Source organism: Microplitis mediator, chromosome 2 (assembly GCF_029852145.1).
Source record: "Microplitis mediator isolate UGA2020A chromosome 2, iyMicMedi2.1, whole genome shotgun sequence".
NCBI lineage: Eukaryota > Metazoa > Arthropoda > Insecta > Hymenoptera > Braconidae > Microplitis > Microplitis mediator.
In genome coordinates this window covers 17232587-17253620 of record NC_079970.1, presented here as the reverse complement: position 1 = coordinate 17253620, position 21034 = coordinate 17232587, and the positions used below count along the sequence as shown (strand labels likewise).

At 29.0% G+C, this 21034-nt stretch overlaps 2 protein-coding genes across 3 annotated transcripts in view; one reads left to right on the top strand and one right to left on the bottom strand.

The window, feature by feature from the left end:
• Positions 1-21034, top strand: part of LOC130664069 (ELAV-like protein 1) — an 82361-nt gene that overhangs the window by 17969 nt on the left and 43358 nt on the right. The window contains exon 1 of one of the 2 annotated variants that reach the window (XM_057463753.1): positions 2028-2617. The exons of the other annotated variant lie outside the window; for it this stretch is intronic. The gene's annotated coding sequence lies outside the window, so the exon portion shown is untranslated. Of the gene's footprint in view, positions 1-2027; positions 2618-21034 lie in introns of those variants that run through there. 2 annotated transcript variants of the gene reach the window in all.
• On the bottom strand, positions 2805-20430 carry LOC130664068 (cytosolic carboxypeptidase 6). The gene is made up of 6 exons (XM_057463750.1): positions 20340-20430; positions 6750-7542; positions 6380-6583; positions 4211-4434; positions 3829-4024; positions 2805-3538 (listed from the first exon to the last, which is right to left on the bottom strand). The coding sequence occupies exons 1-6, from the start codon at positions 20356-20358 to the stop codon at positions 3208-3210; spliced, it is 1767 nt and encodes a 588-aa protein (XP_057319733.1). The 5' UTR covers positions 20359-20430; the 3' UTR covers positions 2805-3207.

Sequence of the window (21034 nt, the reverse complement as noted above, 5' to 3'; positions counted from 1 at the left end):
ACAATTATGACTGCATGCTTTGCTATTGCTTGATTGTACAATAGAACCAAATGCTTAGGCCAACAATCAGTTGCCAAGATTTGGTTCTAGCTGAGTTGAATAGCTTGGGCCAAAATTCAGTTGCCAATAGTTATCAAATAATCAATATGAGTCAAGATTATTTCGATCGTCAGCCCTGGCAACTTTTAAACTATCAAATATGTGATATACAACTTTTTATATCAAATATGATGAAATTTATTGGCAGTTAGGTCTCTATAAACTGACAAAACGTCTAGACAGGTTTTGGTGTTCACTTTTTCTTACAACGTTATTAATTACTTGCTCTCTTTGAATTGTACCAGACTATAATTATTTAATAGTACTTCAAAATTGTCACTTGTATAACCACATGTATATAGAAAGTTATGGGAACGGCTCTTATCTGGGACAATAGGAACAAGCATCTCTTCACGGTCATAGGATTGGTTGCTCAGGATTATTCACTCACACAATTTCGAGAAAAAGTGCTCATTATTATGGGAATAAGTCTAATACTATGTAGCTTTTGAGTTATTGAAATTCTTTTTATACTTTATCAGAATGATTCCTCTACTTAAACAGGAATTAATCATATTCAAACATAGTAATGTTTCCTATGTAAACATGGGAATAAATCCTATTTATCATGAAATCCTTTTCTATATTTGTATAGGAATATGGTTCAATATTAATATACGAATGATTCCCACAATAAAAGAGAATTTTTTACTTTTCGGATGGGAACAACACCCATATTTTATATAAAGAAATAATATCTACAATATAAATATCGGAATGGTTTCTATAATGGGTATAGATATCGTTCCCATGATTAATATTGTATCAATTGTTTTGAATTTCTCTTTATCTAATCGATTGCAACTTGATACTAAAAAGATCTTCTGAAATCGAAACTCAACATCGTTTTCATTAGATCCTAAAAATGAAGCAGTAAATTTCAATGAAACTTCAATTAATTAAAGTTGTTCTTCAGTTCCAATCGTAACTTTCGTAAGTACAGAAGAAGCATATACATAAATTAAAAAAAAAATGAAATACCATAAGTTTATTATTACAAACTCAATAGAGCTCGTTCGTTCATGCATTCGTCCGTCCATCCGTTCATTCGTTCATTCGTTAAAATAATCGAAACAGACAAACAAGGGTTTACATTTTGGATGTTAAAGGGGAATAGACTTGATCGTTATAGTCCTCGTAGTCATAGTCGTCGTCGTCTCTACCGTTTGTACCGTTTCTACACTGCTTCTCGTCGTCGCAGCAGCCACTCCCGCTGCTAAGCGACGTGATTCGTGCAAAAACACGTAGACAAGGGGAAGTGAAAGACAAGGGGGTTGCTTGCGAAAATGCAATAGTACAGGGTATATGGGCTACAGAATAGTATATATATATGTATGAATATGTGTGTATGAATGTATGAGTAGCGAATTCAACAAGGGGATGAAACACTCTAGCACACGATAGCGGCAAGAGCAAGACAGACAGATAAATTGCGAGAGGATATACGTGAAAGGATAACAGAGAAAGATAGTCAGATAAAGCTTTTCATTGAGATAGACTGAGATAGCCTTGAATTCAGAATTCGCGCACCAAGATCCACGCAGATATATAAACTATATATACAGCAGTTCAACGACCACCGCCCTGCTCTCGGCCAACCCCAACACGTCCCAGGACTATCGAGGGTGTCCAAAGAGTGAGTGAGCGAGTAAGCGAGTAACTGAGTGAGTAGAGGGTGGTTGTAGGTTGTAGTAGGATCGCTTATGCATCTCCCGGATCGCAGAGGGAGCCACAGTGTTCACCGCACACAAAAAAAAACACAATCTAGTTCCCCCATCTAGAGTAAAGCAGGAGCTTTAACACACCGTTGATGTTGAGCAAGAGAGAAAGAGAGAAGGGCGGATGAAAACCACCCCTTTTGGTCATGATCGAGAAGTAGCAGCATCGAGCCCAGTTTCGTCGAGTCCAGGGATAGAAGCTACTGGCCGCTTGTCTGCTCCCTTCTTTCGCTAGTTTCATTTATTTACGTTTTTAGTTCATTTTTGATTACATTACGAATTCGTTCTATTAATAATTCGTGTTGATTATTATTATATAATCACCGGTATAACAATAGATATATGTATATTTATTATAACATATGTATGTATTATCATCAACATTATTAATAATATTATTCATTAATAATTAATAGTAACATCAACAAAACGACGTGTGCGTTTTATCGCGTTTTATTAAACCGGTCACACGTTTTTGTGCCATCATTGTATTATTATATACGTTAATACATATTTCTGTATATGTATATGTGTACTTGTCGTAGTATAACGTAGTATGCGCTTATAGAGTATACATTGTAGAGTGTAAATACTTACATATAGATCTAAAAATAATACGAATAATAATAATAGCAAAAGAGATTAGCTGGTTTTAACCCTTTTTATATATACATATATATATATATATATATACCCGCGAGGGTGTCTGACCGCGCGAGAAAGTTCGAACAGGTGTAAATTATTTTATTTACACGATTACTACTGCACGTGCCATCAGCAACTTCTACGGTTTCGTACAGGTATGATTTTTATCATGACTCATTATGACTATAGATTTATTCATTTAGTTATTTGTTTACATGTTTCTTTTTTTTTTTTTTTATAAATTATTATCACTTTAGTTGAATAAAAATGATTTATTGTTTAAGTTGATATATATCATTGAACTAACAATTTTTTACTTAACATTATTGGCAGAGCCGGTAAGTTAAAATTTTAGTTGTTTTTTTTTTTTATGATTTAAATTAATTATTTAATTAATTAATGTTGTAGTAGGTCTTGAATAGTGTAATTGACATTAAAATAAGCAATAAGTGAATTAAAAAATTATAAATAATAATAAAATGACACAAAGAAAGTACATCAACTAGTGCAGCGGAAGTTTAAAGGGGTGGGGCCGAGCGTGTATTTTATCATGTGAATTATTATCCCGGCTCTTTTTAAGGCGTGGCATTTTTAAAATTACATATAAATTAAATTAAATTGATCATTTTAATCAACAGTATGTCATTTAAATTGTACGACGCAAAGAGCGATAACATAAATTTTTATAATTCAGTTTATATTTATATTGGAGTAAAATGTATCGGTAAGAGAATGAGAAGGAGAATTATCGTCTAAATTTAGACAAACGGTCTGGAGATTTTCTTGGTATTTTAGCGCGATTTTTTCCCGTTGCACGGTCCAAACCGCCTCTTGTCAGCTGATTAAAGTCGATAATAGCTAAACGTGGTTCTACATGTCCTTGCGTCATCATAAGGACGTTAGACTTGGTGGCGTCGACCGGTCCAGCCCCTGGGCTGCGATACCTGTAGCTTTGGTTCTTACCACTTGTCGTGCCAATAGCACTTGCAGTACCTGGCCCAACATTCATCCTAGTCCCGCTCATTGATCGGTACCGAGAACCCGTCGGTAATTCTGGCAAATCTTCCGTGAAATACCTATTCAATGATACAAGTCTTGCATTTTTATTGTAAATAAAATATATTAAATATCGGATATGAAATTCAGCGAGGGATTTAAATAGAACCCCGGAGTATCAGGATGATAATATTTAATCTGGATGTCGTATTGAAGATTCGTTGAAAGTATTAAGGGACTGAAGAGTGGAAGAATTGAAATATATATGAGTGGGTAATCGTATGATATGGTTTATTGTAGTATAGTATGAGGTAGGTAAAGTTTCTAGGGGATAATATATGATATGATGGTTATATAAATATATACTTACTCGTGAATGCTTGCAAGATGCAAAGGCGCAGGCGTTCGAGCTGTCCGGGGTCGTGGATCCCGGGGTTGCCGATACCTCTGTCTGGACTGACGTCCCCGTTTGTTCGACGGCTGGTCGGGTAGTCCCGAGGGTATTAATCCTGTCAGCTTGTAATACTCCATGAGGACACGGGCTAGGTTACGTCCTACCCTGTAATCTAAATCCAAAATTTTCCAAACGATACTCTGGTTAAGGAAAGATTTTTTCAATAAAATCAGTTATACTTTTTTTTAAATTTGAATTTATTGCAAATATATATGCACACACTTATGTAAGCTCTGTTATATCATGAGCTATAGAATATGAATAAGGCTTTTACATTTTATTTTCGAAAAAAGGATACAGCTTTCTTCGGTATAAGGAAGTAACTCCGGCGAACCTTTACGATAATAACCGTACATAGAAACTTGAATTGTATAACAATTTACGTGTTCACTGAGAATTGAGCATAGAAAGCGACGTGCTGTACCAGATTTATGGGGATCCTGATTGTACATTGTATTGTCTGGATTGTAGTCTTCTGTATGTTGAGCCAAGAGCTTTGGAAGAACGATATGTCTTTCGTACCTGAAAGGCTGGCAGCACTAGTTTAGACATACTTTTATTTCAAATTATAAACAAACAGTTTAAATTTATCTTATATTTTAATTTTGATCCAATTTTTTTTAGAAATTTTCGTTAACATTTTTTACTTGTTAATGTAAGCAAATTTATTGAAATTATTTTAGTATATTAAAATTAATATAAATGTAAATTCATTTTTAAATAACTTGATAACAATAATTTGATAGATTTAGTGACGAGTAATTCATGATATTAATAAATACCAATTAAATTTAGCAAATTATATTCTGTATAGTATAAATCACAACGATCAAATATAATATATTTATCGGAAATATATGTCGTTTCATCGTGGTTGTATGGAAAATTTTATGTGAAATTCAACATTGATAAATTAAATGTTTACTTTCATAACTGATGAGCAAAAACAAAACATCCTACAATTTATGTTCTAATTTTGGAAACCATTCAATTAAATTTATATAGTTAGTAACAACTATGGTAATATATGCAAAAATATTGGGTTATTGATGTTATTATACTTGATAATTTTGTGTTCATACATTTTAGTTGCAAGTACACAAACATTAAAAATACATGAACTACAATTTTATGGCATTGAATTAAAAAATTTTCTTGAATCCACTAAAAATTTAGTAAAAAGTTTGTAGTAAATCATCATTTATTTTATTGTATTTTTATAGAATTTGATATTAAAGTCTTAACAAATTTACAAGAACACGCAGAGAATTTTTGAGTAAAAATTACCCTTAAAGTTTGGTACTGTCAGGACATCTAGCCAGTAACTAAATTTTTACTGTGTTGTTAGTAGAAATTGCACTTCAATTACATGCTATCGAATAGTATATTTTACAACGTGCATGTGAAAAATTTAGATATTTACTACATGTCCTCACAGTATCAAACTTTTTGGGTAATTTTTACTAAAATTTTCTCTGCGTGTATCAATAACTAATTAACGTTTGAAAAAAATGTTCTAATTCTACAACATGTAACTCAATATCTTACGGTTAAAAATTTTTCTTGACATGTAAAGCAAATTACTTGAAATTATCAACAAATTCAAATCAGTCGAAAATATATAACATAAATTTTATCATAAATTTACTTATTTGTATACTTGCTTTTTACATTACTTATACACAGAAAAACAGGATTTCGTGGTAGAAAAAAATTTTTACTCACCTCAAGAAAATGTTTACTTGCTCTAAGAAATTTGAGCATTATAAATTGAAAACGAAAATTTTCTTGGGGCATTTGTATACTAGTACACTAGTAGATATGTCTGCTAGTATATCCACTAGTCAATTAATTTTAAAGGTAATAGTTTATTTGAAAAACCATAGTTCCAATTGAATATTTTTTTTTTTTAATGTATAATTAGTTTTTATATACTTTAAATTTCATAGCAACATTTTAATAAACTTAAAATTATCAAAAACTAATTAAGGTTTTTAAAAAAATTTATTACTGATTTTCAAAATTTTTTTAATTGAAACCAAACTCAAAATCTTTATAAATCACATAGAACATATATTTTTAGATAGATACATCCCTGATTAAAAACTCCGATTGAAACCAATGAATTCCGATTGAAAGTCTATCGGATTTCAATCGAATTCATTCGGAGTCAATCGGAATTTTTAATTAGAAATTGTATTTTTATTAAAGACTATGCTTTCATTTTTTAAATTATATGGAAAATCGATATTTAATAAATTTCATTTAATTTCAATGACATCCTCAAAAATAAGATAAATTTTTAACAGTGATACATAAATAATAGTCATAGAACTTTTTATTTCGTAATTTATTAACTAAATTATTTTCATTTTTAAGTAAATTTTGATATGAAATTGAAGTATCAGAAATATTTAAAATTAATAAAGAACATTAATAGACAAAGTAAAATGTCATATAATCTTACCTATAGACATCATCATAAGTATTTCCATAAACAAATAATCCATTGGCATTAGTATGAGCATGTAAATCTATAACGCAATCAAGTGGTGCATTAGAATTTTTATCTAACGACTCTAAGAGTGTACGTGTCGCTGATAAAGTAGGATGAATCCATTCTGAAATTCTATTCCAAGCTCGATTTAAATCAACTCCCATCAGTGTTGATCTAATGTAAACAACGGAGTTTCACATTATTCTTATCATAGATCGCACTCTCTGACATAATAACTTTTTTTTTTTTTCAAATTCAATCCAACTTTTCCAATTTTACATAAAAACTAGATAAGTAGATAGCGAATAAACGTAGTCAGGAAAAAAAAAATTTTTATTACCTGTAGTTTCCTAAAAAAACTCCATCAGGATTGAGCATGGGTATTATTTTAAAAACAACATAATCGCGTAAAACTTGAGCGATAGGATGTGCGCTTACTAAAAAATCCATTAAACCTTGACAGACAAACGATGATGGAGATTCGCCAGGATGTACGCGACTTAACACAGCAACAACTCTTCGTTGACGTTCTTCAGCATTTGTTCCAATTGTTATCATTTCAACTTTACGTTTTTGAATTGATGACGCCAATGTTTCACGTTTAACTGCTGAACATTTTGTACAGAGATTATCAAGATGACCGAGATAACGCGAGTAAGAGTAAGGATATGATAGTGAAAATTGATAAACATCGTCTTCACGATCAAAATTAAATGCGAATGTCAGTACATGATGATTTTGATGCTGCGGTGATTTGTAATAATAAACTTGTCGTCGTGGTATTCTTTGCCATCTTGGCTTACTGGTACTTTTAACCAACGGTGTCATACCATCACGAAATAAATTACGACTTTTTGATATGTTAACAATATTAAATATAACACGTTGGTCGGCACGAACATTGTCAACGGTAAAATTAAACCACAGACGTAAACGTGGGCTACATGTATCCGGTCTAATGAACAGGTCATACTCATATTCAGAAACTAGGTCCACTCTCCCCAAGTTTCCAGTTTCAAAGGCTGCATCAAAGCACAAATGACCTTTTTTTGCTTTACCACTGTGTCCTGGCGGACGTATAATCAGTCGGCTGACATTTCCAAGTCCTCCTTCTGCATCACTATCATCACTGTCTGTTAAAAAAATTTTTTATATTTTTATTCTCTTTGATTAAATAAAATATTATATTTCACTTTTTTTATATTACATCATTTTTTACGTCATGAAAAATGATATTTTACAAATTAAATTGACAAAAATACTTTATTTTTATTAATTTTTTTTTTTTTAAATAAAATAAAAAGGTCGAGTTTCGATGTATAGTTAATTTAAAAAAATAGCGGCAATCTAATGAGTTGGAAAAAAAAATTTTAATGATGAGAATATCTGAATATTGATTATTAAAAATTGTTTGGAATGAATAGATACTCATTGGTAAGTTGAATTCACGAAATAATGAGAGTTGAGGGGTGTTCGATTAAACGTCAGTTGCGTGAGAAGAATTTTTTTAAATCCAATTCGTTTCATCAAAGTAAATACTGAAAAGGGACAATAGGAATCGGCATTGGTTGTGCGATTGTACGGCTGTTGGTATAGACTATACATTTAAATATATATGACTATATATATTATACCAAATACTAATTCATTTGAATGGAAGAGAAGACCGAATGAAGAGGACCGCATGCAAAAGTGGATTAAACGCGCTGAAGAATAATTGCTTTACCAATGCACGACAGAATCTGTAGAGAGTTTTGTCACGGTAAAAGGGAGTTTGGCTTCACCCCAAATTCTCTATAGCTTTTATAAAAATTCAGTCAAGAAGAAAAATTCCTCAGCAAAATTAGTTTGATATTGAAATTAAAAATATTAATATATATATATTATATATCATTGGCTTTTAAATTTTTTTTAAAACCACAATTATTTAGTTAGAAGAAAAATAATTTTTTAATTAAATGATAAATTTAATTTGATAAATTATTGTGAGCTTTAAAAATAAACTTTATTAGTTATGTACCTGAAGATCGGAACATTTTCACACAACGAAAATGAAAATAATTCATGAAATTTGCGTCTAATGGCGACTTAAGGGGTAGTTGGGGGTGGCTTGTAATTTTCGGGTAATGTGCGAAACGTTTACGAAATCTAGATCCAGTAGATTTTTTCCTTTTCATTTCTTTTTTCTTATTTTCGTTCAGCGAAAAACGTTCCGATCTTCAAGTACATTATTAGTTAGTAATTTTCACTCCACAAAAATTAATACTAAAGGTTAAAGACTCGATTATTAAAAGGCTGATTTTGACTTTTTATTTTAAATTATTATTTACATGACTTTCTTCAACATCATGTACAAATAAGTATTTATTTATACTCAAGATTATTTAAACACCTAAAAAATTTATAATTTATAATATCGTGTTACGGCCGCCACAAGAGTGTATCTTAGCAAAAAATACTGTTAAAGAGGCAGAAGGGCTTATTAAAATTTTCTACTAATCGATGTACTTTTTTGTGTTTTGAAATATAAAATTTATAGACTACAAATTTTGAAGTTTTTTTTTATACACAGACAAAAACGATTTCTTAATGCGAGAAATTAGTACTCACCCCAAGAAAATTTCAGCTTGTGCCAAGAAATAATTTCTCTGCCAAGAAATTATTTCTCGTCATAAGAAAATTTTTGTTTTCAATTTATAATGCAAGAAATTTTTTACGCCAAGAAATACTTTTTTCTTCTGTATGCCTTTATGATTCTTACACGGAGAAATATGGAGACAAAAAATATACGAATTTATATTATGCTGTCGACGAAACTTGGAACAGGAAGTTGGGTCGTGAAAAAATTATTATACTGCACTATTATTATTGTTAGTTTCTAGAAAGTTTTTATTTTCTACTATAATTCCTAATTTAGACAAATGATATTCATTACAATTTATCAATAAGTTTCAAGTGTATAATATTTTTGTAGTATAGCATAACAATTTTTTGGTGGCTCAACTCCCTGTTTCAAGTTTCGTCGACAGCATAATAAAAATTCGTTTATTTCTGAAGCTCATTTTTCGTGCTACCCTGAGACAGTAGAAAATGGCAATTAATCTATTAAAATTCTGATAAATAGAACATGAAATTGTCATACAAGTATTGTATATAAAGACAAATGAGGATAAAAAATATACCAATTTTTATTGGGCTGCCAAGCAAAGTTGAAACAGGTCGATGATTCTCCAAAACATTATTATTTTACACTTAAATAATTACTATGTGCAAGAATCATTTTTATTAAGATTATTTTTAATTTTAAGAACATAGCAATATTTGTAGTACAGCATAACAATTTTTGGAGACTCATCGGTCTATTTCAAGTTTAGTCGACACCAATAAAAAAACCAATAACTGTTACAATACCACCGTATAATATAAAAAAACAGTAAAAATTTCTCTGTGACCTTTTTATAACATCATATTTGAAAGGCTTTTACCCTACCACGTATTCATTTTCTAATTAATTACATGCATTTTGATTTTTGCAATTAATCTGATACCTCAATTATTAAAAAATATAAATATGTAATTTTATTGACAACATATTCGGTGTGTACTTAATCCAGTGCAGGATTTAATATTTAAATTTTTATTGAAAAATTTGTTTTAGAGTACAAAATACTAAAGTCAATTAATTAACATATTCAGAGTATAATACTATTATTATTTTTTTTATTTTACTCTAGTTAAAAAAAATCAACTTTATCTCATTTCTACATTAAAATTTTTTAAATTTCACTCTAAATTTATTACATTAATTACAACTAATTGGCATTATTATAATTAAAAAAAAAAATGAATACCAGCTCGTTGATAAAGACTCGTATGTTCCAGCGCATCACGTCCTTCATGCATTATTAAATGCAACAATATATAAATAATAAATAATATCGCACTAAAATGTTCCACCTCGAGGAAAACACGGAACAAGACTGATAGCTAAAGCTAGAAGTCGACCTTTGTAAACCCATCGCACGTAAGTGCACCGACGTACACAACACTTGCAAGCATTGCATAGCGAGCAGAGGATCGCGTTTCGGTCAATCTCTACTACGTCGCTCACAGTTCGTGTTTGTATTTGACACCTTTCTACCAACCTGATAACATGTATATTTCTCATGTCTGTTAAGGAAAATCAACATTAAAATACCTACTATAAATACCCTTCATCCAATTTATCTACTAAATTATGAAAACTTTAAAAACAATAAATTAAAACAACTAACGGCAGTAGCTAAATAATCTACTGATAACTTTTGAATAACTACAATTATTGATAAAAAAAAATTTAAAAAGCAATTTTTATTCTCAAACCTGTTGATAAAACAAGAGATTATGATTATTAAATAAGTGAAATATAAATTAAATTTAGTTAGACCAAATAAAGAGCAAGACCTAATAACCTCGTTGATAGAATAGCTATTCTCTTTATGCTTAAGGCAATTGAAAGGCATTTCGTGATGCCATGCAAGCTTGGCTTTAACCGATCGCGTTACTCAAACAATCTTCAGTCACTTATTTTTCGTGCTACTTGGAGAAGCCGCGAATAATGTCTATGATACTTTCGCGTGGATATTTCACGTCCAATATAATGTTTTTTAAAAAAATATATTTTCTTTTATTTTTTACAATAAAAATAACACTCTACTCGATAAGAGATCTATATATGCCCTAAGTCATTTCCGGCACTTAAGTATTTTTATCGAAAAATAATATTGCAATATTTCTTTGAAAAGATTTAAATTAAATTTTTTTAATCTATTCATCAAGTTTTAATATCAAAAGAGCCGTTAGCCTTCTGACTTAACAATTTTTAAATTTAATTATGAAATTCTCGATAGAAGAATCTTAGGCAAAGTGAGATGCTGTTATGAAAAAAAAAATCTGGGAACGATTTACCTTGCGGACCAGCCTCAACACTTCCCGCTTTTTTTGAGCTCAAGTAGCTCAGGACAAAATAATTCTGCACGGAGAGAAATGTCAAGTAAATATGTCTATGCAGCATAGTAATAATTACATTATTCAATAGTTTGTGTCACGTCGCACCTATGGGGCCGCTTATACAAACTATAGAGTAATTTAATTATTATTATGCTGCATAGGCATATTTACTTGACATTTCCCTCCGTGTGATGTTTTTCGAAAAAACACCTTTCTGAAACTTTTTCGTTAAATTTATCTTTCAAACAACGGATTCGTTTTTGTTGGCTAAAGTGGCGTTCGATGCAAATTTGAGAGTTTTAGAGTTGGTTAGATTTTAGAATCAATACAGAGTATGATAAAAGTCACCCAAAAAAAACATTTTTTCAAAAATTTTATTTCTGGAATAACTAGAAGCATAAGTCACCAATCAAGCTTAATTTCTCGTAGACTTTAGGAGTAGAGAAGCCGCTTCGAATGCCGCATAAAAGATTCGAATCGATTAATCTATTTATTAGTTATAAAATATTCATATACAGACGTACTTACGTACACACATACATACTTGAACATCATCTTGAAATTAGTCAAAATAGCTTCCTAAGATCTCAAATCATCGAGATCTGTTCAAAACTGGGTTTTTGAAAATCGGACCGAAACGAATAACTTCTCTTTTCTTTTAAAAAAAGTTTTGGTTTTCTCAGCGGGAAGTTTAAAAGTCTTTTGTCTGTTCAAAAATTTATATATACTGTGTCTTAAAGGGATTGGAGCAATTCGAGTACCCCAAGTGATACGGCTATTTTAAAATTTCGACCTTAGATTTTTTTTTTTTTTTTTTTTTTTTTAATGATCTATTTTACCCTTACTTTTTTTTTATTTGAGATTAACTTGAATAAATTTGTTATCAAAATTTTAACTACAACGCTAAAGGTGACCAACTTACCCCGTGCAGTCTGAAATATCGTAAATAAATATTTCTGAACAAAAAAATTTCTTTTTCCCCAAAATTTTGTAATAGTTTGGCCCCGGATTCCTCAATAATTGTGCAGACTAATTAATAAAAATAACGAACTCAAGTTTAAATATAAAAAAAAATTATCTTTAACTTTTTTAGTCGAATTCGTTAAAATTATTTATTTGAATCAAGTGATTTTTTTTCAGCTTCTTTTTTTTTTTTTTTTTTATTTGAACAAATTTTTTTAAACTCATTTTACCTTTGTACAAGTTGTACCTCGTTAATAGAATCGATGTGGGCGAGGCTGTTGAGTTTCTTGAAAGCAATAAATAGAAACTCGTAGAATTGGGGAAAAAGTTTTTTTATGAGTCTAAAATTTACCTCTATCTATACATACATAACAAATAAAATGTATATATTTATATCTAAAAAGGGATATAAACATAAATGTATACATTTATATTTATTTATAAATAGTATAGGGAGTATATTTACTCAATTATAATTAACAAGACAGCACAAAGGCAATAGAGAATAAAAGTACAAATAAAAATAAAAGATAAAAATTTTACTCCAGTGTAACTGTGTATGGATTAACAAAAAAAAAATAAATACTGCATACTGTAATACGCATGAGTAACTTTTTCTTGTTTTTAACGAGTATAACTGATAATAAAAGTAATAAAAAAATAAAAATAAAGTTTTAATTAACATTGTATCAAAGACTTTAAAATGGGGTAGGTCCAATCAGTATGCGGCAATAAACTTTTTAGTGTTTAAATAATACCGATGACTGTGTTGAAATTTACGCTAATATTTATTCAACTAAAAAATATTTTGATTGAAAAAATCTAAAGCATAATCGTATTTTATTTATTTTAAACTTTTTTAATCAAATAAATGTTAATTTTATTTTGTGTCAACTCAATCTAACAGCAGTGGTGTTAAAAAATGTATGACTATTTTAAATCTACTCTTTGCCAGATTTTATAATTTAACAACTTTATTGTTTTTATAACATTGTTACAGATATTTGAATAATACTCTGAGAGATAAATTTATTTTATACAAATAAATTTTTTTTTTTTTTAATTTTGAGAATATATATTTCCATAAAATTCATGCATATTCTTAACAAATATGAATTTATTAATATTTAATCAACTTATATTTGCTTAAAATATTTACATTATTGGGAGAAACTAAAGCAAAATAGAACCTTATATTGAGAAAACAAACTAGTTTAGCTTAAAAAATTTTCACTTATTGTTCATACAAATAGATGGGGTAAATCGGCCTTTTTAAAATTTTGAGTAATTATTTTTTCTGTTTTTTTCTAAATATTTATTTGTTTGTTTTGATTAAGAAGAAACCGGAAAAAGAGTTATTTTGAAAAAAAAAAAAAAAAAAAAATTAATCGCAAGAAATCTTGCAACATTATTCATAAAGATTATATTTACGTGAATATACTTTCAGAATAATCAAGTTTCTTTGAAAAATTGATGATTAAATAAACACATCTGTCAACTAGAAAAAACAATTTAACCAAAAATTGTTGACTTATTATTTTGGGCTTGATGACTGACTTGCTTCAAAAATTCTGAACTTTGAGTTGAACATTTTTGGATCTTTAAAATAATTAGAAGTGTGAAAAATTTTCAACTTGTGTGGACTTTTCTTGACAGTTTCTATTTTTTTTTTTTGAAAATTTTCAACCAAAAATGATTTAAATTGACGATTTTGTGAATTTATAATACGCTCATAATGAATTCTAGTCATTAATTTTTTTGGACTATTTTTGAACAAGTCATGATTTGAAAAAAAAAACTGACCTTATCAAAAAGTTATAATAAAAGTAAAAAAAATGTTCAAAAATATTTGCAAATCATTTTTGATTTGTCTCATACCTCAATAATTTTGGTAAGAGTCGTAAATGTCCATAATTCTTCATTTTTTTTTTGTTCTTCAAATCTGAAGAATTGTCAAATCAAATTATTTTTGCTCAAAAAATAAAAAAATCAACGCGCAGGAAAAACCTGCATCAGTTTAAAATTGTTCACTTTATATTGTTTTCAAAATTCCAAAAATGTTCAACTTAAAGTTCACAATTGTCTTAGTTTTGGAAATTCACGTCATGAGCGTTGTTTGAAACAAATTTTTTTTTTACATGGGTGGTCTCTATTCAACTTATTAATCATCATTTTATTTATATTTATTCTATTAATAATCATTTTATGTTCTATGAAAATGATTATTAATTACAACAGCGAGTGTGAAAAATCATTCACGGTCGAGATATAACGTCAGTTATAATTATTTGAAACAGAATAATTTAACCCTTTTATAAAAAATTCCTAATTTTAGATGTAGAGTATTTAAATACTAATAAAATTATCTTCCATTAATTTAAATTGGTTTTTAATTCTTAAAATATATTAAATTATTTAAAATTTTTTCTATATCTGTATTTTTAGTGGATCACGAAATAATTATTACTAAATTTAAATTTCCTAAACGCCTTGAATTAATTAAAATAAAAAAAAAAAATATCAAATAAAAATTTTTCAAATAATTGATAACTTATTTAAACTAGAGTTTGATTAATATTTCACTAACTAGGGCATGAGTTTGGGGAGCAACTATTGGACAATTTTATTTCCATATTCAATAATTACAGTTGTCATTAAACGGCCGAACTACCGAACACATATAGAAATCGATTGGATTTTTTTAATACAAATAATAGTCACATTTATTCACTGGTTTCATTACAAGTCAATAAATTTTTTTTTTTATTGTCAATAAATTTTAAAAGCTTACCATACCTCAATTTAAAAAGAATGCGAGAGTTAAAAAAAAAAAAAAAAAAAAAGTAGAAAAATTAATCGGAACATTTGTTACTAGTGTAACTAGATGAATCGCTGTGCTCGTGAATATAAACCCGACCGGGATTCAATCCTCCATCACAATAAAAGAGTTAAATCTATAAATGAAAATTTAACAATAGGTACCAATTGCAAGTATATTGTTCTTTGCGCCAAATCTGATTCTAGTCAAATTTCACGCTATTGTGTAAAAATTAAAAATATTATTCTGATATTGTTTGTGAATAGTTTTTTTATTGAGAGTAAACGATAAAAATAACTTCTGTAAGCCAGTAATAAAAATGTTTCAAATGCAACAAATACCCCAAATAACCAATACGGAATTAGAATCAAATTATATTGATTTTAGTAAAGTAAAAGACCTAATATTCAATCAGGGAACTAGAACTCGATTATTACATGTATTTGTATATCAATGCTTAGTAAAATATAGAAAATATATATAAACAAATACATGAGTAATCGAGGACAAGTTCCCTGATCGAGTACAGAGTCTCTCACCTTATCAAATTAATATATTTTTTACTTTGACCAGCAAGAGAATGTGTGTCTCATTACCAACATTTAACATTTTCTTCTCGATTTCATATGCTTTACTATTCATTTTGAGTTCATCCTTTCCTAATAATCATTTTACAATACTCATGATTTATTAAAATTTATACTATAATGAATCGGGTGTGAATCCAGAGTGAATACAGATTTGATTTCAATCCGGATTCACTTCGTCACTCGGAGTTCTGGAGTTTAAAAGAAAATCACTCCGTATGCAGAGTGAATAGGGAATATTTTTTTAAGCAGAGTAATTTCAGAGTGATGTGGATTTTATTTTAATCCGCATTCACTCCGGTTCGGAGTTTTGATACTTAAATAAATTAATATTTAATAGAACTAACCCTTTATGAGAAACATAACTATTTTATTAATGAATAATTCAATCAAGTAGTAATAATTAACCATTCGTATATTACATACCAAGAGAGAAGAGTAAGACATTCGAACCCGTATGTGTAATTGCCTACCTGAGCCGAAGGCGAGGGAAGCAAATACGCTGATTGGGACGTCCTAATACCTTCTTCCGTGTTGTCTATACGATTTGTCACCAGATCTAAACCTAAAAGTTTAAATTTTTGCTTCTGCCTTCTAAAAAGCCGGATCTATTTCGGATTTGAAGGCTCTAAATCGGACCTCTCAGTGAATGTTAAGACCTCTGGTTTCAAAGTTGGAGCTACAGGACTACAGGGCTCTAAATCGGATCTATTTAGGGTTAGAAGCGCCTATATAGGCTCTAAATTTCGACTCTGACATGTTTGTAAAAAGAATAGCGCACGCGCTAATTTTTAGCATCTGTTTTTTTCATAAAAGAAAAGAACGGCTTTCTTTCCTTTAAATAGGGCAAGAATTTAAACATTCAGTGCAGGTATGGTGAATGAAAAATTTATACCTCAAACATCATAAGTGTGAAAGTTTTCAGTATCAGTTGTTTTTTTTAAATTATTTCTCGTTAATATATGTAAAGGAAGCTCGTTATTATTTCCGTACTCGATATAAATGTCAAAATATAAAAAAACTAGCCTTATTATGTACTAGCAATTTATTTTATAATCAATATTCTTCGAAACTTCCGTCGGAGTAAAATTCACTTCAAGCTTTCTATAAACGAATTAGTGAAATTCACTTCGAATCAGTGAATATTAACTAGGGACCAGCTATAAGTATACCACTGGTTGAATTAGTGGTATACTTATAGCTGTAGAAATAGTGACAATCCACTGATTCGCAGTGAATTTTAGTAGTTCATTTTTAGAAAGAATTCAATCCCTACAATTTTGCCATGATTTCTATGAAATCTACTTTTAAACAAATTAACACCGATAATCTTAACACTGCAATAGCGTGGACGCACACCGGTTTTTTTACGGTGTGTGAAAAAATGATAACAATTATTTAAGCGTAAAAAATTCCTATTTTAAACTTAAAAAATGTTAATTATTGTCCACTTACAGATTTGACATACATTTTATTACATTAATACTTGAACTGATATTTTATTAATAAAATCAATTGTTTGTTTTTGTTCAAAGGTTTAAACAAAGCGTTATCTATAATCTACCACGCTTATGAGACATTTATTATAATTAATTTAGATGCACGTCAAGTTTATTATGATATTGATAGTAAAAAGAAAAAAAAGCATGTGCTATTACTATCTACCATCTAACTATTAAATTATATTTAATCTAAAATAATAACAGTAAGCAACTTATTATTTATACCTCGAGCTTCAGGTTTTAAAATACTAAAGGGCTTGATCAAATCTCAGTTTAACTTCATTTTCGATAGCTGATCAATCTTCACAGATATAAAAAAAAAAAAAAAAAAAAAAACTTTAACGTAAATTGAAGCTGATCACGTTTAAAATCTCGCGTGTACGTTATTTTGTAACGAAAACGATCACGAACTTAAATTGATTTAATTTAGAAAATTATAAAGATAATTTGATCTATTTATAGAATGCCCTGTAATTAAATTTTTCGTTAATTACATTCTTTAGCTCAAATTAAAAAAAAATATTTTGTACCCGTAATGTACCAACAAAATAAAATTTTTTTTTCCAGAAAATATTATTCGATTTTGACAAATTTCGAGATTAATTATCGAATTATCTATTGAATCATAAATAAAATAATTCCTAAAATGCAGCGAAAAATTTTCTCTTTATTATTCAGTACAAAATGAATAATAAACTTTAAAAAGTTAAAATGAAATAAAAAATCATTAAAACTGATTACTATTAAATTTAACAAAAATTGAATTATTTTTGAGTTACAAACGATGCATTAGTTTTTTTTTTTAATATTAATATTTAATTCAAAGAATAAATCAATAATTATATGTAGAGGTCGCACAGTGCCAGAACAAAAGAGTATGATTCGAATTTATCGACCAATACGCTAGTATTTTGGCATCAACTAAAGGTAAAGAGGTACTACAATAAAATTTAGGGTGCGTCATTTTCAGACACTACTATTTTTTTATTTTTATTGTTTTAACTCTCTGACATAAACTTCAAATATAAAAAAATATTACTGTGAATTTTTATTTTAAATCCCAGCTCTTTTCAATAAAAATTTAACCCTTTGTATATTGTAAAAAAATTGCGGTGGAGTCGAATTTCTTTCGGAGTAAATGCGGAGCAGATGACTTTTAATTTATTTAATCCTCTATTACACTGTAAAAAATTCGCGGAGTGAATGAATTTTTAATTATTCACTCCCCTCGGAGTGAAATTCACTCCGCAGGGGAGTTTTCGCGGAGTAGATAATTTTTTATTAATTTAATCCCTCCGGAGTGAAATTCACTCCGGAAAAGAGTTCTGGAAATATTATTAATAAAATATAACTCCACATAATAAAATCGAAGTAAAAATTCGCGTATTACATTATTGATCAGCTGATATGCACACACATACACACATACATATTTAGGCACACGTACGCACACATTCGAACACACGTACACATTTGTACACACGAACACATTTGCAGACACGCACACATTTGCACACACGCACACATTTGCACACACTCACAAATTTTCACACACGCACAAATTTTCACACATACACACATTTGCACACAAACACCTGCACACACCCAAACACATACATGCACGCAAACACACACACATTGTTTAGCAGTTTCATATAAATCCATATAAATTTATTTAAGTATTAAAACTCCGGACCGGAGTGAATTGGGAGTGAAATAAAATCCGCGTCACTCCGAGATCACTCCGCTAAAAAAAACTCCCAATTCACTCCGCATGCGGAGTGATTTTTTTTAAACTCCGGAACTCCGAGTGGTGGAGTGAATCCGGAGTGAATTCGGATTTTATTTCACTCCGGATTCACTCCGGATTTTTTACAGTGTAGGAGTGAAATTAACTCCGAAAGGGCGTTTATTTTTATATTGAATCTCCGGGTCGGAGTGAATATGGATTGAAATAAAACCCACATCACTCCGAAATCACTCCGCTAAAAAACAAAAACCGTATGAGGAGTGATTTTTTTTTCTAACTCCAGAATTGCACGTGACGGAGTGAATTTGAATTTGAAATGAAATCCGTATTTACTTTCGGTTTTTTACAGAGCAAAGGATCTCATGGTATATAATATTAAACAAATTAAGTTATAATATACCTTCATTAGTTGAGTAGATTTAAAAAATACTATCGGTTTGAAAGTATAAACTTTAATAATTTTTTTAGAGCTGCTCATTTATCCCCATGTTATGTTTTTTTTTAAACACTTGGGTCATATTAATACCGTATACTTGTATGTGGAGTCAAAAAAAAGGAGAACTTGTGAAAAAAACTCATTGTTCAAATTTTTTCTCAGATGGCCCATTTGCCCCCTCCCCGTCTCCTTAATAACTTTAATAAATTATAGTAATCTTTTAAACTATTAATTTAATACATTTTAAAATCTTTCGTGATATATTAAAACATATATTTTTTCTCTTTGAGTTTAATATTTATCAATTTGACAGCAAAAAAAACTTAAGTAATAAATCTACATATTAATTTATAAAATATCTCTAGATTATGAAATATGTGATAAATCAAAAGCACACATGTCGCATTATCTACTCCACACACTTAATATATTTACATAAATATACACAACAATTTTAGTAAAAAATAATAATAAAAAAAAAAATATTTCGTGACTGCGCGAATACCCATTCCGCTAAGTATATATATGCATATTATAATACATATAACACGTCTCGTGTTATAATCATGCGCGAGAACATTTCAACGCCTTACGGGACTCACATATATCTATATAAATATAAATATATATTCTCTCTCGCAATAGCTTTTAGTCATGTATGACAATAACAACGCACGTCAACTCAAACAAGTTGAAAATGACTTTCACGCTTGCAATTTGCTGCTTTTGCCATTCCGTTATCATCTATCTTCAATCTATTACATTTACTATAATAACTTAAACAATAACTATAATGATAACGATAAATAATAATCATAAATACGAAAATGATGAAAAACAGGTAAACAAAAAAAAAGTTGATTGAAAAAATAAATAATAACGTACCAGAATCTGCATCTGACATATTTAATAAACGTAAATAGACTTATGCACAACACAACTGACGACGTACCAGAAAAAGAACGTTCAACTTGGCGACACTTTGGCCGGTCTCTTTAGCTAACAACCCCCTGAGCGTTACCCTGGGTTTGTTGAATCGATATATGGAATATATTTGTGACTGGACTCAGTCAAAAAATTTTTAAAATAAAATAATATTTTTAATTATTATTTAAAAAAAAAAGTTAAATAATAAGTAATGTTTTATTTAATTCAATTATTTATATATTTATTTTATAACAAGAGTAGATAAAAAAATAAGTAAGTAGATAAAAAAATATTCTGAAATAATATGATATATTTAATGACGTGTATTGATAAATAAAAGTGAATGTTATACGTCTGCCTAGATCTGGTTTTTTCTACTTTCAGCGAATCTTTCTCGACTCATTGATTTTCTACGCTCTACTCTTATTGCTGTTTTTTTTTTATCCCTCGATACAGGTTTCTCGAACATTCTATAATAAGCTCTTGCATCTTTTTTGTGATTATTATTATTATTACTCTTTAAGAAGAATAAAAAATCATAAAAAAAATTAAATATAAAAACGCAAATACAAGAAAGTTCGTTTGAATTTTTTTTTTAATAAAAAAAAATAATTTTATTTTAAAATCCTTTGTCTTTTGTATCAACTCTTTAT